At 36.7% G+C, this 22,080-nt stretch overlaps 1 protein-coding gene across 1 annotated transcript in view; it reads right to left on the minus strand.

Annotated features, from left to right (window-relative positions):
• The window catches only part of syne1a (spectrin repeat containing, nuclear envelope 1a), a 121,563-nt gene extending 105,923 nt beyond the window's left edge, over positions 1-15,640 (minus strand). Inside the window, exons 1-7 of the mRNA XM_084091051.1 lie at positions 15,520-15,640; positions 13,736-13,797; positions 3,403-3,498; positions 2,749-2,832; positions 1,421-1,441; positions 379-471; positions 99-277 (exon numbers count right to left, since the gene is read on the minus strand). Coding sequence (XP_083947177.1) covers positions 99-277; positions 379-471; positions 1,421-1,441; positions 2,749-2,832; positions 3,403-3,498; positions 13,736-13,797; positions 15,520-15,625 — 641 coding nt within the window. The 5' untranslated portion in view covers positions 15,626-15,640. The remainder of the gene's footprint in view (positions 1-98; positions 278-378; positions 472-1,420; positions 1,442-2,748; positions 2,833-3,402; positions 3,499-13,735; positions 13,798-15,519) is intronic.
• Positions 15,641-22,080: the final 6,440 nt, after the last annotated feature.

Consider the following 22,080-nt stretch of genomic DNA (forward strand, 5'->3'; position numbering starts at 1 on the left):
GTCATATGCTTTACTTAGGGAAACGGGATTACAAGAGCAGAGAACAATATAAGCATTCAAGGCCTTGCACAGGCACATATCAACAATACAGTTCTTACTTTGTTGCAGTGGTCTGGACCCATTTGAGCAGGGCTCTCTTGGCCCCGCCCTGAAAAGAAAGGCGGGGCTTGCGTTTGACGGGCGAGCTGCTGGTCTCAGTGCTGTTAGAGCTTTCCACTGATGAGTTACTGCTAGACTGAGGTTGTAGGGCTGGTAGATGACTGGTCAACTCCTCTATCTGCACAAGAAGATGGAGAGGAATTTTATATATAGCTACTGAAATGATAAAAACTTTAAATTATAAATAGGGTTTGAAATGTTTCCTCTCATTTTTTTTACCTGGAAATATAAGATGATGGTCCATATCAGCCCCAGCACTATAGAAGGCCTGCCATCAACCACATCTGTTGTGTTGATGTTAACTAGCTTAATCTGTTAAGCAATAAAATAAAAACCTCAAACCATTATATTTAAATAAATATTTCATCCAAAAAATGAAAAAAATCACTTACACTCATGTCATTTCAAAATAATAAAACTTTCATTCTTCTGGTTTAATGTTTCCATACATTGAAAATGAATAGTGATCATGGCTGTCAAGCAAGATTTTTTGTGAATACTGACCAAGTTTTTTGCAAGCTATTGTACTGTATGGCTTCAGAAGAATTGGAATAAAGCACAGAGGTCATATGGATCCCAGTCAATCTTGTTATTGTTAAAGGGATAGTTCACCCAGAATGAAAATTTTGTCTTCACTTACTAACCCTCAAGTTGTTCCAAACATGTGTGAGTTTCTTTCTTCTGCTGGACACAAAAGAAAGAATGTTGGTAACCAGACAGTTGATGATAGCAATTGACTTCTATTGTAGGAAAAAAACATACTATGGAAGTCAATGGCTACCGTCAACTGTCTGGTTACCAACATTCTTTAAAATATCTTCTTTTGTGTTCAACAGAAGAAAGAAACAGGTTTGGAACAACATGAGGGTGAGTAACTGATGACAAAATGTTACCTTGACACCTAACTGTAGTACTGAAGTTTAAGTACTAACAAAAATTAAACCTGAAATAAATATAAATTAAAGTTAAATAGAAATATTTCAGACTAAACACGTAGCAAAATTACTAAAAATTAAAGCTAAAAAGTTAATATAAAATATAAAAATAAAAGCTAATTCAAAATATCAAAACATAATTTAAAAATTATAATTGTATATAAATAATACTAAAATAACACTGATCCCTACTTTCATCGTATGGAAGAGAGCAGCTCAGAAATTCTTCAAAATGTCTTTTCTATTCCACAAACAATATCCTGATTCAAAAAGTGATAGTGTCAATCACAGACATTGTAGACAGTCACAGGAAAGGTCACACTAACCGGAGATCCTCTGTATGCCGACTGAAATGGTGACAAAACAAAAGAAAGAAAGAAAGAAAGAAAGAAAGAAAGAAAGAAAGAAAGAATAGAGGTCAATACATGCTGTTAACAAAAGTGTGGCTCATCAACTGAAGGACATGTGATAAGGACCCCCAGCTCTGAGATAACCCAAAACCTTTCAGTGACAAACAAAGTGTGCATTGCACCCATTGTTATACACACACCAAGGCAGATACATTAAGAACCAGCCACACATACATGTTGAATGAATGACAAATTCACACAAAAACACACGCACACACAAACATAACATCCACTTTCTTAAAAAATAAAATAACATAAAAACATCCATTTCCTTAAAATATTGTGTCCCAGATTGGATGTAAAAGTACAGTTCGACATAATACAAAACAGTTCTCTACTCTGGTTTCTCCCACTGTGCTCCACAGGGAATAGAGAGAGATGAGAGAGGGATGACAGAGACAGATAAGATGGTGAAAGACTGTAGCTTACGAAATGAATCCTCAGCTCCTTGAGAGATCAGATACACAGACAGACAGACCACCTCAGGAGTGGGAGGCTTAGCTCAGCTTCATTCACTGACAGGCTGTATAATGAAAGTCTGAAGCACAGCTACACAGTAAATGAAATATCTATGTCCTTCTCCCCAGAGAGATGATATGAAAAAATATCCTGTTTATACAGAGGAAAAAATGGGCTCCATTTCTCCAAATCACAATGGTTTTACTATGTACTGTATATCTATGTTTATATATACATTTTTAATACAGTAGACCGATTATTTTTATGTTATAATGTCTTTTTCAAAACAGGGTCCTGATCACATTTTTAGGACTTATTGTGAGAATGCATAGCTGACTGTACATTATCTAACCCTTAATTAGTCCATTTGTTCAGCTTTGGAGCTTTCAGAGACTCCATGAGGAAAGCTCATTGCTACATGTGAGGCAGCAGAGACAGATTTATAATATGGTGACTCAGGACTAAACCTCAATAAGGAAAATGATTTCAGGCTGAGGTGTCAAAATCACCTCATAAATATGCTGAGCCATCTAGCATGTTCTAATTAATCCATAAATCCTTCATTTGTTGGTGATTTGAACGAAACATAATTTCTTGTCGTTTAGAGTAAGAATTAAACATGAAATGAAGAACTAGGTTTTCCTTCTCTTTGTCTCTTGTGAGACGGTGCCGAGAAGCGCGGTATCAGAGCAGAGCGGGGGGAAAAGGTTGTGTAGGTCAGACTGAGTGCTTATGACCTGAAGCTGTACACCTGAGCAAAGCACTCTGGGAATGGACTGCCTTACCCTCCTGCCTTCCAGAAACTTGAGCGCTCTTCCCACGTTAGCTACCCAGTGGATCCTCCTCAGCTTGCGGCCCTGCTCGCATGGCTGTCGGATGAGAGAGGATAGCACAGCAGACAAAAGGAAAACGGTGATAGACAGAGGAAAATGGAAATACCCAGCAAGGAACGGGGAGAAAGAGATGAAAACAAACAGAAAAGCAGAGAGAGACAGCGAGAAAGCAGATGAGCAGGATAGTTATGTATAGTACAGAGAGAAAGACAAAAGAGAATGACACCAAATAGATAGCAAGAGAAAAAAAAGACAAGAAAAAAATCAAAGCGCTGTGTGCCACTTGGTATATTGATTGTTACAGCAAAGACCTGAGGCATCACTAGCCTTATGGGATTGTTTACTGAGAATGTGGGTATTCACATCATGTGTGTGTGTGTGTGTCTATGTGAGTGCTAATAATGTGCAGTTTATACACTGTATTATTGGTAATATGACTTGTATTATCATGTTTTCTATAAATTAAAACAATGTCACAACATTAAAACAATGCTGACTGTATATTACGGAAATTTAAATCTAAATGTAATTTGTACTGCTGTTAAATAACTTCAAATAACAAAGTATAATCAAATACCAAAACAAGCAAAAGCACATTAAGCTTACCAGTTTGTGACCAGACAGGACTTCAAGAAGAGCCAACAACATCACTCCATCTTTAACATCTTCAAAGAGATCTGAGACCACCAAAGGAGGATTACACTGCATAGGGAGGAAAAAACAACATTTTACTTTAAAATATTGTAATGTACCATAGACAAATAGAACTACAGACCCTTTCCAAAAAATTAGAATATCATGGAAAAGTTTATTTATTTCCATAATTCCATTCATAATGTTAAACTTCCATAGATTATAGATTCAGGGCCCACAACTTAAACGATTTCAAGTATTTAGTTGTTTATTTGTACATAATTTGGGCTTCCAGCTCATAAAACCCACGAAAACTTTGAATATTACATGAAATCACACAGTAATTACACAGTGATACCATGGTCATTGAACCAGGTTTTGGTTCTTTTGGCAGTGTGGGCAGGTGCAAATCCTGCTGGAAAATGAAGGAAGCGTGAAGTGCTCTGAAAATGTCCTGGTAGACGGCTGCGTTGACTCTGGATTTAATAAAGCACAGTGGACCAAAGTCCTCTTTTCTGATGAGAGCAAATTTTGCATCTCATTTGGAAGCCAAGGTCCCAGAGTCTGGAGGAAGAATGGAGAGGCACACAATCCAAGATGCTTGAAGTCCAGTGTGAAGTTTCCACAGTCTGTGTTGGTTTGGGGAGCCATGTCATCGGCTGGTGTTGGTCCACTGTGCTGTCCACTCAACACAGCCGTCTACCAGGACATGTTCAGAGCACTTCATGCTTCCTTCAGCAGACAAGCTTTATGGAGATGCTGACTTCATTTTCCAGCAGGATTTGCACCTGCCCACACTGCCAAAATAACCAAAACCTGGTTCAATGACCATGGTATCATTGTGTAATTACTGTGATTTTGAAATCCTGTTTTCGTGGGTTTTATGAGCTGGAAGCCCAAATTATGTACAAATAAACAACTAAATACTTGAAATCATTTAAGTTGTGGGCCCTGAATCTATAATCTATGGAAGTTTAACGTTTTGAATGGAATTATGGAAATAAATAAACTTTTCCATGATATTCTAATTTTTTGGAAAGGGTCCGTATATATGACAGATAGAGTGATAGAATGATAGAAAAATAGAATGATAGAAAGATAGAACAATAGATATAGAAGGATATATGGATAGAACAATAGAAGGATAGAACAGAAAGATAGAACAACAGAAGGATAGAACAGAAAAATAGAACAATAGATAGAATGATAGACAGAATGACAGAACGATAGATAGAATGATAGATAGACAGAACGATAGATAGAATGATAGAAGATAGAATGATAGAACAAATGATAGAATAGTAGAATGAAAGAACGACAGAACAATAGATAGAACGATAGACAGAATGATAGAACGAATGATAGAATAGTAGAACGAAAGAACGATAGAACAATAGATAGAACGATAGACAGAATGATAGAACAACAGACAGAATGATAGAACGATAGATAGAACGATAGAATGACAGAACGTATGATAGAACGATAGACAGAACGATAGAACAATAGATAGAACGATAGACAGCGATAAATAGAACGATAGAATGATAGAATGATAAAGCGATAGAACGACAGAATGATAGAACGATTAATAGACAGAACAATAGATAGAATGATGGAATGATAGAAGATAGAATGATAAGAGTGAATGATAGAATGCTAGAGCGAATGATAGAATGGTAGAACGATAGAATTGATAGAACGATAGAACAATCGATAGAACGATAGATAGACAGAACGATAGAACAATAGACAGAATGACAGAATGATAGATATAATGATAGAATGATAGAACGATAGATAGAACGATAGATAGAACGAACGGTAGAATGATAGATAGATATAATAATAGAACGATAGATAGATAGACAGATAGATAGAATTTGTTTGACATCCTGAACATAGTTGTGACGCGAGTTTGAATCAAAAGCTTTCTGATTAAACCCCAGTGGAGATTGGTGCTGTTGGTCTGTGACAGTGAAGAGCTTAAGAAGCATCTATAAAGCCTGTGTAAAGTGCTGATTCTGGAGAGTCTGACCTGATGAAGCCCCTCCACTAATCCAAACACACAGCTCCTCTTTACCCGGACGACACATCCAGGATTTCTCTTAAGACAGCAGTCACATGACTGGGATTTGGAATGAAAAAGCAGCCGGGTGCCAAAGTCATTCATGAGGAGATTAATATGAAACAGTAAGTGTGTCTAAGTGTGCGTGCGTGTGTGTATGTGTGTATAAAGTCAAGGGAAACAAAGTCAAGGGAAACGACAGTGGAATGACCTTAATTAGAGGCAGAAAGGAGAAATGAGTGATGATTTTTAAAAGATTAATTCTTGAAGCATTTTTGAGAGAGCAGGGGGAGGAATTGCTAAGATATTCCAATTAGCTCTAAATAATTCAAAAGCTAATTGGATAAAATCACCTTATAGGATATTACATTAAAAAGAGGCACTTTGAGTAATTATGCAACTAATGAAAAATAAGAGAAAAAAACACAAATGCTCAAGCAGCAGGGCTTAACAAACTAATTATCTGTGTCTGGTTATTAGTGATGGAAATAGATTGTCACGGCAGGCGCTACTGATGTATTCAGCGGAGTGACAGCATTTAGCTACGGTAGATGCATGTTCTGAGTAACCCAAACAAAGTTCACGTGAACGTACAAACGCCTGAGGGCCACTCGAACTGTTTTCAATATCAGTCAGAGATGAGAGAGACACTGTTACGGGGTTCAATTAAGGTTGAGAGTAGGTCATGGCTTAATACTGTTCGACTGCAGCTTGTGCACCAAATCATTTTTAAACCACCCAATAAAATAAAAAAGTAACATTAAGATTTATTTTATATACTTATTTTACAGATGGGGTTCAATGTTGTATGGCACTGACTTTTATTAGATGGAACAAAGAAAAAATATATTTTTTCTTTTTAAATAAATAAAATAAAATAAATAATTAAATGATTTTTTGGGTCAATTATCCGTTTAAGAATGATACAGTATTATACCGCAATGTTGTTTCCAAAAATTAAATTTTTACTTTTATATTGCCAATCCACTTAAGACAACAAAAGAACCATTTTTTTCTTAGTGTGAAGAACATTTTAATAATCTAAAGAAACTTTTTTCCACTATAAAGAACCTTCTGGACAATGGAAAGCAAGAATATTTGAAGGCCCCTCTCACTCTACCCAATAATATATTTTAGAGCTTGGCATAACTAGAAAGGTGTATATTCACTAAATGACTAAATAATAAGAAATATCTCTATTCTAGTTGTTTTAGCTTACAGCGTTTCCCAACGACACGCGATAAAAGGTCTCTTTTCCATGTTAATCAGAGTTTTTGTCCTAACCAGCCGCGACGGCGACACGCGACGATTCTATTTTAGAAACGGTTTCTAGTTTTCTGCGTCGTCGCGCTTGAACAACAAACACAAACTGTGGCAATGATAATCTCAGGTATTGTTTATGTGCTTTATTTAATGTTAAAAGCGTGTAATGTTACTTTGAATATCATTTAGGCTAAGTTAGTACTCCCAGCTTTGTAGCTGTAAAAGCAACAATGGATAATTCACCTCAGATCTTGAAATTAAACAACTGGAAACAAGAACGTTCAAACTGTGAACAAATAAGTGTATTATTTGACAAAGATTGTTTCAGTAACTCAGTAGCCTATGTATTTGATTTTGAATAATGTTTAAATGGTGTAATATTTGTGAATTTGATTATGTAACGTTAGCCTACTTATCCATTTTCTTGCGTTTGCAGCATGGTTTGCAGTCAAGATTTCTCTCTGATGCTGTGCCTGTGCTCTTGCAGCGAGACTCCGCCCACACGCTGTTCTGATTGGCTGTTGGTTTTGGTTGATTTGCATCTCGCAGTGGCGTCGCGTCTAGTGTGGACAGACAAATTATTTGTCGATGGAATCTTATGGCATCGCGTCTGGTTAGGACATGGTGTTATGTTCATGCTTGTTTTGTTTTGTTTTTTTAAATAATTTGAAGTCATCTTGAGGCCCTCTTTGAAGTTTGTTGAGGCCCCCTAATGGGCCCCGGCCCCCTAGTTGAGAACCACTGTGTTAAAGGTTCTTCATGGAACCATCGATGCCAATAAAGAACCCTTATTTTTTAAGAGTGTGATCTAGATTAGATTAGATCTAGATTAGAAAGCAGTGGTGCAGTTTATGAATATGTGGGTACAAATTACCAAATTGAGGGTACTGTTTACAAATCTGTGAGCAGTAATTGTTAAACTGAGGGTATACAGTTTGTAAATCTGTGGGCACTGATTACTGAATCTTATAATTCAGAGAGAAACCTGATGGGGCGTTAATATATACCCGTGACAAAGCAGGTGCAGCCAGCAGGGTGTCCTGGTGGCTGCTGTGTGCCGCTCACCCATCTGACAAACACATGAGAAATGAGCACATCCTCAATATCGGGCATGCCATAATTAAGCCCTAACCCTGTCTGAGAGGATTTGACAAAATTGAAATGGAGGGTGGCCTCCCTTCCTTTCCATCGCACTCCTCTCTCTCTCTCTCTCTCTCTAGTGGATAATCAAGTTGAGGCTCTTAGGCAGATTAGTGCTTCAGTCCTGCCTCTCTGATGTCCTTCAAATATGCAAGTACATGTATGAGTAAAGAGACCTGAGGCACTATGCATCCTGTGATGGTATCTTTTAATGAATGGTTTGTAGTATGAGGATTCTGGTAAATCTTTTAATGCAATGCTGATCAATTCTGTCGAAATTGATTATTGGGTTGAAGCTAAGCAGATCTTTTTGCCTTTTGTAAGAAGTTTAGACCTTTACAAGACATGCACAGAGAACAGGATGCCATTGTCTATACAATTACAATGAAGAAAATTTAAATACTGGAGCTTTCAAGCTTCAAAAATGACACAAAAACCCATAAAAGTGTCATAAAAAGTGGTCCATAAGTCTTCCAAAATCATATCATACCTTATTATGAGAACAAACAGAAATGAATCAATTACAATCTTCCCATCCAGTGACTTCCAGAGTTTGATTCTTAAATGAATCTCTATGATCAACTGATTCGTTCAAAAGATCTGGCTCAAATGAAATATTCTTTCATAAAACCACTCCCAATTGTGTTCCACAAAAAAGGGAACATTACATCAAGGTGAGAAATATGAATGTTTTATTTTTGGCTGAATTATTCCTTTAAGAATGATATAAACACACACACTCCATTACTCACTGATCCATTTAAACAGCATAGACAGCAATGATAATAGTAAGCATATATTCCTATATTTATATAACTCTAGGGCAGGAACCTGTTCAAGGATTAATGCTTCACTGATAACTGCAAACTCTGCAAATGACTGTAATATGAAAAGCAGCCAGTGGGCATTCAAGTCAACATACAAAAGGCTCCGAGGCCCAACTGCAATATTTCAATCACTCACTACTGAAACTTGGAACTAACAGACCTAATTTACTCTGTTCACACCTAATTACATTTCATTATCTATCATGGACCTGTGTGTGCATCCTCTAATACTCTTTTGATACTTCTATAAAGGAATGAGTGGAGAGACAGAGACGGTGCGTAATTCTCATTCTGTGTTATCTTACAAGAATTAAACCGGTGCCTTTGGGCTGGGAATTATAGAGGTGGAAAATCACATTTGCATTAGTGATTTGGTGGCAGGATAGAGAAATACCTGAAACCCAATTCTAAACATGCTTGTGATCACTAAAATAGCACACACAGTTTCACTTCAGTGTATCATTCTACTGTATGTTCATCCTGTCAACAATTATAAGAGTCATATTTCTTCCTATTTGGCACATGCATTCTCAAACTTCTCCCTCAAATACTTGAGAGTGCCGTCACCAAGGCAACATCATTCAGCAGTGGGATGAGGTTAAAGGGCACCAGCAAAGAAGTGGGAACAGCGGGAGTCTATGATGGTGTGGTGGTGTTCAGCTATTGAACAAATTATTTGAATTTACATGACACACAGAATGTAATTGATTCTGACACTTGTAGAATCAGTTCAAACAGTTATATATTTGCAATTTTAATGAGACAATCCCCATTTCTGTCCTTCCTGCACACACATTTCATGAAAAAAGTCTCATGTCTATTGAAGCAATAGGATCGTGTCACATCTTTTTCATACGATCAGATTGCACGTCCAAGTTCCAAGTCTTCTCTATCTCTCTTCAATGCAGTCCACTGAAAACCTTGATTTCTGAGCCGGATTCAGCTTAAGTTTTAAGCTTTGAAATTTTACCAATTTGCTAATTAACCAATCAACTATCACTCCATGATACATCAGAGTTATTATTGTTAACTAAATATAAAACTATTAAAAACTGTTTTCAGTAATCGAAATAAAGCAAAATAAAGCTTTTGTAAGTTTAAAAAAAATTCTAAAATGTCTTTTTGTCCTGATTCACAATAAGCCTATTATACCATAAGTGTTATATTTTTATATTATAGACCTAATAATATTATATTATATTATATTTTAGATTTTGACCTAACGGGACGTTTTTTGTGGGAAATTGCATACATGCGTCACTCGTCCACGCGTGTCTCCTCATATCTGTAAATAGTGAAAATTTGCTGCGGCTACATTGATGTGTGTAAGGTGTGGGAGTGGGATAGGTTAGTTGTCACAATGAGAGTGCTAAATCTTGAACCTCTCTGAATCACCCATTTTAAAGGGGTGGTTGAATATGATTTAACTTTTCTAACTTTAGTTAGTGTGTAATGTTGCTGTTTGAGCATAAACAACATCTGCAAAGTTACAACACTCAAAGTTCAAAGCAAAGGGAGATATTCGCTTTTAAAGAAATCGCTTTTTAAGGACTACAACAAACAGCTGGTAGGGACTACAAGACATTCCTCCCGGGTTAGTGACATCACTAACCCTAAAATTTACATAAAGCCGCCCCCGGGAACGCGATTTATAGATTATCATGACAGAATATGCTAATCAATGACTAGAAGATAACTACTCATAAGCTACATAAATTCACCAACTAACCATTCAGAAATGTTGTCACTTCTTCTTGAGTCTCTCCATCTTTGTCTGACTCCGGTTTGAACATAAAAGGCTAAAAGTTTTTGAAATTTTCAGGACACAAGCTGTTGAAGCTCCGCCCTCTGTGCAGGGAGCAGCAGCTCATTTGCATTTAAAGGGACAGACAAAAAAACGGTGCGTTGTTGCCAAGCGTGCCGCACAAGCCCTGAAAAGTGAAGCCAAAACGTCTCGATCGCCCCCCGGTGACTGGTCCTAGTATAGGTCATAAGCCCCGCCTCCCCATGTTATTCAACGGGACGTGAGACCAACTAAACAATTAAATTACACTTCAAATATCTTTTTACCAAAGGTGGTTTATTTCATTTGCTGTCGTTTTTATCACGCTGATGTTAGTTCAAGTGTCTGTTTCAAAAATAAGTAGTTTTTTAGTTAGTTACGTGATGCGGTGGTGTAACGTCATGACTGACAGCTGTGATTGACAGGTTCTCTGAGCGAAGTAGTCACTGAAGCACCAACGGACATTTTTTCGGGATCTTCGGAGGACTGAGGAGATTGTATTTACTTTATTTTAACAAGCCTCTTGACGTACTGCAATCAATTTTTAAAAAAGTGTGCAGAATCCTCTCTCCCTGAGTGCATTCTGCGAGAGTGAGGGCGGAGCGTTGATTTCGCGGCTTTACTTCCTGCTCACTAACTGCGCAGGTCTGGTCCCGAGATCGCTACTGCGCAGACTCAAGTTCCAATATGTCAGCGCCATATCGGGACTCTGGCGGCTTCAGTTCTCATCAATGGAAGAGAGCGAAGGGGCGGCGTCCATCTTTTTTTACAGTCTATGGTTGTTGCTCACCCTCAAAAAGTGACAACTTTAACATGCTATATAAAAATATCTGTGGGGTATTTTGAGCTAAAACTTCACATACACACTCTGGGGACATCAGAGATTTATTTTACATCTTGTGAAAAGGTCATTATACCACCCCTTTAAACAAATACTGAACAGAGGAGAGTCTGCAGGCAAAAAGAGAACGCGACAGAGCTCGTAATAAAACGAGAATCAACATTGGCTTGGCTGGAGATGGAGGGAACTGAGGGATTTGAAATGTTGTAAAAGGATTGCGGAGATGGCGTTTTTATTACTCAACAGGTGAGTAAGGTGTTTTATTGTAGCCTGACTATGTCAGACTTCGTACTTCCGCTCAATTTCATTTCGCTTCTGTACTCAGTCTGAGACAGCTTCAGAGCTTTCTGTTTGCCACCGGTCTGGAAACAGCCGGGCCAATCAACGAACAGAGGGCGGGCTGAGAGCCGTGACGTACACGCTGATTGTACCGTGGATGCGTAGATTTACTTCACATAATCTGCAAAAGTCGTTCACAGCCATGTTCACTCCGGTATTTCGCTCGATGGTTTTGTTTTCGCATCATACATGTGTTTACAGTGAAAGTTAAATGCGGCTGAGCATGCGCATAACACACGCCATAACCAAACGTTATGTGATTGGCTTACGGGTAACCAATGATTTTAAACTTCAGACAAGCGCCCCCTAGCAAGAGAGAAAACACTTCTCTGTTATGCCATTCCAGACTCTGTCTACGAAGCAAAGTGAAGTAGCAGAGTCTGGTATTACCAGGCTAGTTTTATTGAACTGATAAATGTTCATATGTAGCTCTCTAACAGAGTAAATTGTAAAGTAAATTGTAAAGCATTATCTAATGTGAAGGGTCATATTCATCCGCACAGCTGAAGCTCAACCAAAAAAAGGCTCTTCCGCAAAATGCATACCGTTTTGTTTTTTAACCACTTGTGGGCCAAGATTTACATAGTGTACCATAGTGTTCAACTTTAAGTACTATAATGACTAAAATTAAAACAAAAACAAAAATATGTTAAAGCTAATTTGGAAAAAAGCACATAACAAAATTACTAAAATTAAAATGAAACAAATAGAAAAATAAAAGCTAATTCAGAATAGTAATAAATATTATAATAATACTATAATAACACTAAAGTATAAAACAAAACTGAGAAATAAGATTAATTTAATATAAGCCAGGCCTACATGGAATCTGCTTGTAAATATGCTTTAAAATTTTCAGAAAGCATCCTGTCATGCAGAAGCTGTTTAAATAGGCGTGGAAACACTAAACCTGAGGATTCTCGTCAGTGAAATAATCAGAGCATAAACTCTAACTGTCATCTTCAAGCAAACTGATGCTATGAATCTCACCGCCAACTCTAACAGACAGGTCCAATATGTCCATGACAGATGATAATGAGCAAACAGATAAATAAATAACGTACAAATGTCAACTCTTCTGTGGTTAACATTTTACTCTGGAGAGGCGCTGGTGTGGACAAAATACGTATTCCCCACAGATTGATATTTCAAATGAATTTCCTGCTCCTCGTCACAGTAGATTAGCCAAGTCAGGTCTTGGTGATCACACTGGAATTATCTGGAGTGGCAGCTAATTAAAAACGGCTTGACCAGTCACTCTTGTCTTTACACACAAATCAATAAGGCATCAAGCTATTATTACATGCATATCATAGCTAATAAGTGCTTGTGTTTATACAAGCACCTGTTTCTCTGAAAGCTCTTAATAATGTCCCTGTTGTGATAATGGAAATTCAAATGATTTAAATGAATATTCCGGGTTAAATACAAGCTTAATCAACACAACATGTGGCAAAATATTGATTACCACAAACATTAAAATATTATAGCCACAAGAATCATACGCATATTAACATGATTTTAGTGTGAAAAAAATGGCATATTAACCTTTTCTGTGTAAAGTTATTTTCAATTTTACTACTTTGTTGCCATGAAAAACAACTGTATTTTAGAATTATAGCAACAACTTGACAGCTCAAATGACAAATGAAAATGATGTTTTAACAGATAAATTAATGAGTCAAAAAGTGTGTATAGATAATATTATAGCCTTCACATTTTTGTTTTCAAATCCTACAAAAAGCAGCCCTATTGTAAGTATATTATAGTATATTATAAGTAGCCTATATTACATGTTGTAGTGTTACATAGCTGTCTATAGGTAAATACTGTCAGCAGACTGACTGTACCCTGGTAAAATGAGGCACAGTAATCTAAACAGGGGATTAAAGTGCATGTTCATGTTTGACCTGGACTGGTGCCACCGGCCTTGTGACAGATTAAAACTGCAATGTGGAGAGAGGTGGTTAACATTCAGCTGCTTATTTTCTTGCACACATGAATGAATGTATGTTGGTTCAGAAACCTCACATGACTCGGCTCACCTTTGCTAGATGAGAGTTGATCCATTTTGTGAAAGTTCGCTTCTGCACAGCTTCCTGCTCATCTAAAGTAAAGACAAAACACAACACGCTTCAGAATCCTGACAAAACAGATCTTAAACCTTAAACAAAACATGATACGTTACTGTAAGATCCATCAAGAATCACAATAAAATTCAGTTCTTGGCTATTCTGTCTGAAATATAGGTTTCGAAATATAGAGGTAGACCGATTATCGGTTTGACAAATATTTTTTACTAATATTTACACTTTTTTACTTATTTGGTTTTTGGTTCTTTACTATTGAGTCCATTGATTGAGTAAATTTCTCTATAAGTAACTTTCTTATGCATTACATGAACACATAGGATTTTAAACATAACAGTATAGCACAAAACAATGCACAAAATAGCACAAAACACATTAAAACAATGATTAAAATGAATTGCAAAACAATACATTATTGTTGTGTGTAGAGATTTGTTTTTACATGTTACTGTGTCAAAAAGCAGAAATACAACAATAATTAATCACATATCGGTTATGCATATCAGTTACCAAACTCATAAACATAAATATAATAAGTATCATAACGGTTGCAAATATAATATTTAAATATAGCCTGGGATCCAGGACAACATTAAATAGGTGGGCACCAGTTTCCATTCTCTATACAGTGAGCTAAAGCGAAAACCCAATTTTCACAAGCTCACTCACAGTGATATTTCCTACTGTATCCTGTACGCAAATGAAAGCAACATAAATATGTCATTCTCTAAACAAAAGCCTCAGTCCTGATTCCGAACTGCAAGGTGACAGTAATATCCTTTCTCCTAACTGTTATATCAGCATGAGACGACAACTGACACAGAGCCAGCGTCTTTAATGAAAGCACTGTCTGATGAATTACACTGAAGCGAGTCACTATGACACACACTGTCTGTGTCTGTGTCTGTGTGTGTGTTAAAAAGGGGACCTGGCTCATGCATAATGCAGACCACATGTGCCAGTGCCATTTGTGCTAAAAATCTTGTATTTTGTGAATTAATAGTTCGATCAAGCTTATTTCAGAGCTAAAGGAATCAAATATTGATGAGAAGATGAGTGTGATAGATGGCATTTGCAAAAGAAAAGATTTGCAGCTGCATGTGTGTGTATTACAGTGTGTATGAGTGTAAGTGTGTGCCCAGCCCACCATCATAAGGACAGGGTGACTTTGAGCAGGAAACACAGATGCAAACTCACTGTATAACACATACACCCACAAACTGTCTCCATTGTACCTATAATTATAGCCAGGTGTAATTTTTCTTCTAATTTCTAATTAAATCTCCAAAATAGCCACCAGGATTAATCAACACTTCCTCGACTGTCTTTCTCGCGCAGTCAGAAATGATCCACACTGCATCCAAGAACCTGCTGAGCTGTTTTGAACATTTTCTACATGTGTGCACGGGATGCCCTACAGATGACCCTGTTATTCCCAAAAATACCTCCAACTCAACAACACAACATTAACACGTGTACACTGTTAAAAAGACAAGAAAATATTATTTCAGTCTTTCTACTTCAAAATTTCAATTTGCCATTTCTTTGTAATTAATTGTAAAATGAGTCAAAATTGTTTCGACATAAAATTTCTACATTGTATAGATGCACAAAAAAACAAGTTAAATATGCAGATCTTACAAAGTATTGTACACCTATAAACACATGTAAATTACTTTCAAGTGCATGTCTATCATTGAAACCAGATGCATTTCTAAACGAGCACTGCAATCTCTTACCACGCAGGTGTCGATAAACCCCTGGCACTAAGTTGAGGGACGTGCCAGACTTCTTTTTGGCAGCTACATCCTCCCATCGTCTTGTCACTTTGCCCTTGACTTCCATTCCCACAGTGCCTCTGTGATCTTAAGTCCATGAAGAGCACATTCACCTTTGACGGTCAGAGGTCTTGCACAGGGTCAACTACTCTCAACCACCCTCTTATGGAGCTGTTGCTGTTCTCTTCCTAAATATTCTGATCCGTTTCTTGTCGTTGCAGAGGAAAGCCTTCATGCACCTCTTTTTTAGGTTCTCTACTTCCTTCTCACCATCCAACGCAAGTAATCATAGTGGAAATGTCCTGTCCGTGTCCTTCCTATGCAACAAAAAAAGAGTGGGAATGTGTGCATGTGTGCAGCACCGGTCTCAGCATCTCTGTCTTTACACTCTCTGCAGGAACAATTCCCCTTATGCCTCCAACCAATCGTTTGTATGGGAATGTGTGATGTCATCACACATCTGAGCGTATGAGGGGAGGGGGAGTGGTGTGCGTATATGTGTTGTGAGTCATATAGCCTGCAAAGCACACTCTTTAAAGACTGGACCAGGCAGGACGTGCTCGGTGCTGAAATTCCCTGAGATCAGCTGAACTCTCTCTCTCCTCCCACAAGATGTATTGGATTCTGCGGTTCAGGAAAAGCTGCCTGCCTGAGCTGATTAACTTTGCCTGAAAACACTGTTCGATCTGATCTACTGCTCCCAGTGGCTTTATAAACCTCCTAGAACAGTCAAACAAAACAAACAGCCCTACACTGCTAAATGCATTACTGAGATGTGATGGGGCCTTTTATGGCACATTGTGCTATAAACAAACATGCTATTCGAATAATTGATAATGCAGTACAGGCTTGAGATGCATAAAAAGAAATATTTTATACACTAAAAGAATAGCGAAAGTTAACACCGCACCAATGTTGCAGGTTCTTGAAAATGAAGATATGAGAAAATGAAAAGCTGGGGGAGAATGATAATCTTTAAAATTATGATAGTTTCATTAATCATGGGTATAATTTTCTCTTTTATTCGTCTCCTCCCAAAGGGTTTTTAATGATGGAAGTCATTAATATCAAATGGCCTCTGTCATATGCTATCAGTCTCCAGTTATCTTCACTTCTCTTCTCAATCTGTCTTGCAATATCTTTAATGAAAATCTCTGACAGGTACGCGCATGCATGTATTTATTTAAGAGTGCTTATGAGACAAAGAGAAAGAGTTACAGTTAAGATGTTGTGTGTGGTGAAGGGACACTACAAGAAAGCTAACACAATAACATATTTTTATAGTTATAGTGGCTAATGTTCTCTAATGACAGATGATTTGACATAATCTGGGCAGACAACAATGCTTTGCTGTGGATGTGACAAGTCTCTGTCCATGGTCCTGAACTGCATAGTGCATTGACCAAAAACACCATCAAAACTAAAGAAAACAAGCCTTGAAAAAAACAATGACTTATTTTAATACCATAAAACTAAGAATAAAATATATGTATCCATTATTTGTTTTGCAGAACTGCTTTATAGTGTTCAATCAACACCGAACAACAGGCAAAATGGTGCCAAAATGCTGCTTTGAAACAATCTGTATTATATAAAGCGCTATATAAATAAAGGTGACTTGACTTGATCTATATTACTGTCTATACAGGCTAGTCTGTTTTAGTTCTGTATATATATATAATATGAAGGTGATACTGTAAGAGCTCATTTAGGCTAAAGAAAAATCCACATGAGAAAGACAAAAGAAAAAAAGACAGCATTTTGGAAAAGCCTTCATTCTCAACATGGGAGTTACTAAAAGAAGGTTGTATAAAGGCTGAGGGCTATTCTGGACTAGAGATCTGCAGAGGTTAGAGTACAAACATGCGGGTTTGGTGTGCCTAATACCTAAGGCTATCAACTAACCTCATGGGTCTCACTCTCTAGTGCTCAAAAAAGGCAGTACTCCACTTACAGAAGAAAGAAAGAGAGAAAGAAAGAAAGAAAGAAAGAAAGAAAGAAAGAAAGAAAGAAAGAAAGAAAGAAAGAAAGAAAGAAAGAAAGAAAGAAAGAAAGAAAGAAAGAAGGGCAGTACACCACCTAGTGGTAAGCTCAAGAACTAATATACATTGATAGATGCAGTGGTGCAACCTCACTAAATTGTAAATTTAACACTAGTAATCGCTACCTGCTGATTTCCCAAGAGATGTTTTATTTCATGCTTGCCAATGAATTATTTTCTTGTTTTTATTTATGAATGTACACATAATGATCAACTAAAAAAACTTGTGCCTCGAGGATTGTGCGGCATTCAGCATTTTATTGAAATGTCTTTTAAATTACAAATAAATTACAAATTTTACAAAACTTATATTAACTTAAATTTAAAGAAATTCAAATCTTCCTCAAGACAAAGAAAGGAAAGTTTGTCAAGATAAACTTGAATGTAACTGAATGACAGCTTGACAAATTTGGAGGCTTTATATGTCATGCAGACAGATATATTGAATTTGTTATTATTTTATATATCATTAGATTTAATCAATTTAATTTAATGTTATGGACATTTTTAGAACATGCTGAATTTCTGTAAATTCCACTTTCAGTATTTTGTGAATTCCATTTAATTAAACAACTTATTTAAGAGGGAGAATTGTGTATATCTCCATTTGACTAGAATTACCTATTATTAATAATGCAAAACTGAGAAAAGTAATTATAACTAAATCACAACTAACCATAACGTTCCCCTAGCCCTAAACTGTTCTATTCCTTAGGCTATAGTGAATAAGAACACTCTTTTCCATTATTGCTCACTATAGCAACAACTCTTTCTACACATACACCATTATTTATATCTCTGACCAGAGAGTGTGGCTATTAGCACTTTACCCTCACTGATAACGGAAGCCTTGAGCGCTTTTCCATTTACACAAGTGAACCCTTCAAATGGGACTAATTCTGCATCGGCACCAGTCCATAATGCTGCCAAATTACCATTACTAATTACATTCCAAAAACACAAATGATTTTATGAATAACTCAATATAATTTCAACAATGGGAACTTCCTCCTGTGGTTTCAGAAGATTTATGCTCTTAACAGGACAGATGTGTACACAATACACCTCAAATTTGGACAGTGTCTAGACATATTCAGAAAACAAACAATTAAAAAAAGAACGAAAAATCAGTCAATCACTTAATCATATCTTAGCAGTTTTAGGGTTCATATGTATTTATATATTTGTTTGAACATTTATTTTAATATATACTTTAATTTATTTTTATGTTAGATCAAGTGCTTTTATCCTGACAGCACAACAACAAAAAAATAAAATTAAAAAAAACTTAATAAAAAAATAAAAGTATGAAAAAATAAACTAAAGTTACAAAAAAAATTATAAATAAAAAGAAAGAAAGAAAGGAATACGAAAGAGCAGACAGTCAGACAGAGAGAAAGAAAGAAAGAAAGAAAGAAAGAAAGAAAGAAAGAAAGAAAGAAAGAAAGAACAGACAGACAGAGACATACAGAGAAAGAAAAAAGAAAGAAATACGAATGAACAGACAGCCATACAGAGAGACATACACAGAGATAGACAGAGAGACATACAGAGAGATAGACAGAGAAAAAAGAAAGAAAGAGCAGACAGACAGACAGACAGACAGACAGACAGAAAGAAAGAAAGAAAGAAAGAAAGAAAGAAAGAAAGAAAGAACAGACAGACAGAGACATACAGAGAAAGAAAAAAGAAAGAAATACGAATGAACAGACAGCCATACAGAGAGACATACACAGAGATAGACAGAGAGACATACAGAGAGATAGACAGAGAAAAAAGAAAGAAAGAGCAGACAGACAGACAGACAGACAGACAGACAGACAGACAGACAGAAAGAAAGAAAGAAAGAAAGAAAGAAAGAAAGAAAGAAAGAAAGAAAGAAAGAAAGAAAGAAAGAAAGAAAGAAGAAAGAAAGAAAGAAAGAAAGAAAGAAAGAAAGCCTCTGTGATAGAGTGAGCACTAGCTCTCAGCAGATGCCAATCATGCTATCTGAAGAGTGTTAAAAGATCTCCTGTTGGCTTGTGTAATGAAATGATGTTGTGGTCAGGACCAGGGCAGAAGTAGGTCAGACAGGCTAAGCTTTTCATCCACTTTGAGGAATTCTGAACCATGCCCACATATACTACTCACATAATGTGAATGAAGACAATCACTCTATCAGTCTTATTGTACAAGGTCTGCATTCTAATAAATCGTAGACACACTGATTAAGTATAGTGGCTCAGAATTTGCATACTCGGGTTATCAAAAGAGCAAACATTCTGTCTTGGACTTCACTGAAGAAATCAAAGGTGCACTCGCACGGCACAAATCAGGCAATAACGCAGATCTTATCTACTTCAGAAGGTGAACTGATGCCTAACTGACCTTCAGTATTTGACACAGCTTGCTAGAGGCAAGTAAAAGGTAAAGTAAAGGTCAACCTGCTGTTGAAAGATAAGACAGTAACGTATTATGAGGATTCTTGCTCTGTCTGCAGGCCATTGTAAGTGTCAAGGCTGTTTCTGCTGACTAAATGGGAGTTAAACACAATCTAACAACAGTTAATGTGTGTGTCGGTCGCACAAGAGCCAATTCAATATCACTGTCACTGGCAATCAATCAGTCCCTCGTCTCATTCCGGCAATAGTCCATCGCAGCTGCAAAATACCCTTCTCAAGCCTAAAACAAATGGGATGCCCCATGCTTTTGGACTAGAACTTATAAACTTGTTGAAGTATTTCCAATTGAAATGGGAAATGTCAAAGGTACTATATTCATTTAATAGACTTTTGTTTATGTTAACGTTCAAAAGTTTGGGGTTGTTGTCTCTCGTTTTTGAGAGAAGTCTCTAATGCTCACCAAGCTGCATTTATTTGATCAAAAATACAGTACAAACAGTAGTAACATTGTGAAATATTATTCCAATTTAAATTAATGTTTTCCATTTTAATATTTTTCAAAATGTAATTTATTCATGTGATGGCAAAGCTGAATTTTCAGCATCATTACTCAAGTCTTCAGTGTCACATGATGACATGATCCTTCACAAATCATTATAATATTCTGATTTGGTGATCAAGAATTGTCAATATTGAAAACATTTGTGCTGCGTAATATTCTTGCATATTTTTATTTTTATTTTGTGATTTTCAGAATTCTTTGAGGAAAAGATTTTTTTGAAATTTCTTAATATTATAAATGTCTTTACAGTCACTTTTAAACAAGTTAATGCATCCTAGCTCAACAAAAGTATTACTTTCTTTCAAAATAATAATAAAAACAATTCTGACTCCAATCTACAGACCATTTCCAAAAAATTAGAATATCATTGAAAAGTTTATTTATTTCCATAATTCCATTCAAAACGTTAAACTTCCATAGATTATAGATTCAGGGCCCACAACTTAAACGATTTCAAGTATTTAGTTGTTTATTTGTACATAATTTGGGCTTCCAGCTCATAAAACAGGATTTCCAAAAATTTGAATATTACATGAAATCACACAGTGATACCATGGTCATTGAACCAGGTTTTGGTTCTTTTGGTAGTGTGGGCAGGTGCAAATCCTGCTGGAAAATGAAGTCAGCATCTCCATAAAGCTTGTCTGCTGAAGGAAGCATGAAGTGCTCTGAAAATGTCCTGGTAGACGGCTGCGTTGAGTGGACAGCACAGTGGACCAACACCAGCCGATGACATGGCTCCCCAAACCAACACAGACTGTGGAAACTTCACACTGGACTTCAAGGATCTTGGCTTGTGTGCCTCTCCATTCTTCCTCCAGACTCTGGGACCTTGGCTTCCAAATGAGATGCAAAATTTGCTCTCATCAGAAAAGAGGACTTTGGTCCACTGTGCTTTATTAAATCCAGAGTCAACGCAGCCGTCTACCAGGACATTTTCAGAGCACTTCATGCTTCCTTCATTTTCCAGCAGGATTTGCACCTGCCCACACTGCCAAAAGAACCAAAACCTGGTTCAATGACCATGGTATCACTGTGTAATTACTGTGTGATTTCATGTAATATTAAAAAAAAAATTGAAATCCTGTTTTCGTGGGTTTTATGAGCTGGAAGCCCAAATTATGTACAAATAAACAACTAAATACTTGAAATCGTTTAAGTTATGGGCCCTGAATCTATAATCTATGGAAGTTTAACGTTTTGAATGGAATTATGGAAATAAATAAACTTTTCCATGATATTCTAATTTTTTGGAAAGGGTCTGTAATCCTTTGAATGGCAGTCTGCACATCAAGTGCTGTTTGGACAGATATTTTGTATCTACTGTTGTACTACTGAAACACACACACACACACACTTCCCTTTAAAATGACTAGATTAGGTCATCACACTTTCCCCAGTTGTCATACAGATGTTAATGCACACTTGACCATAAGAGGCTCTGACTCCAGTAAGGCTTTCTTTCATTTAGCAAATCAGAGATCATGTCTAATAGACACTCCCCCTGTATTGTGTGGGTGCCGCCCCAGTGACTGTGA

Source organism: Abramis brama, assembly GCF_963993115.1.
Source record: "Abramis brama genome assembly, chromosome: 18".
Lineage (NCBI taxonomy): Eukaryota > Metazoa > Chordata > Actinopteri > Cypriniformes > Leuciscidae > Abramis > Abramis brama.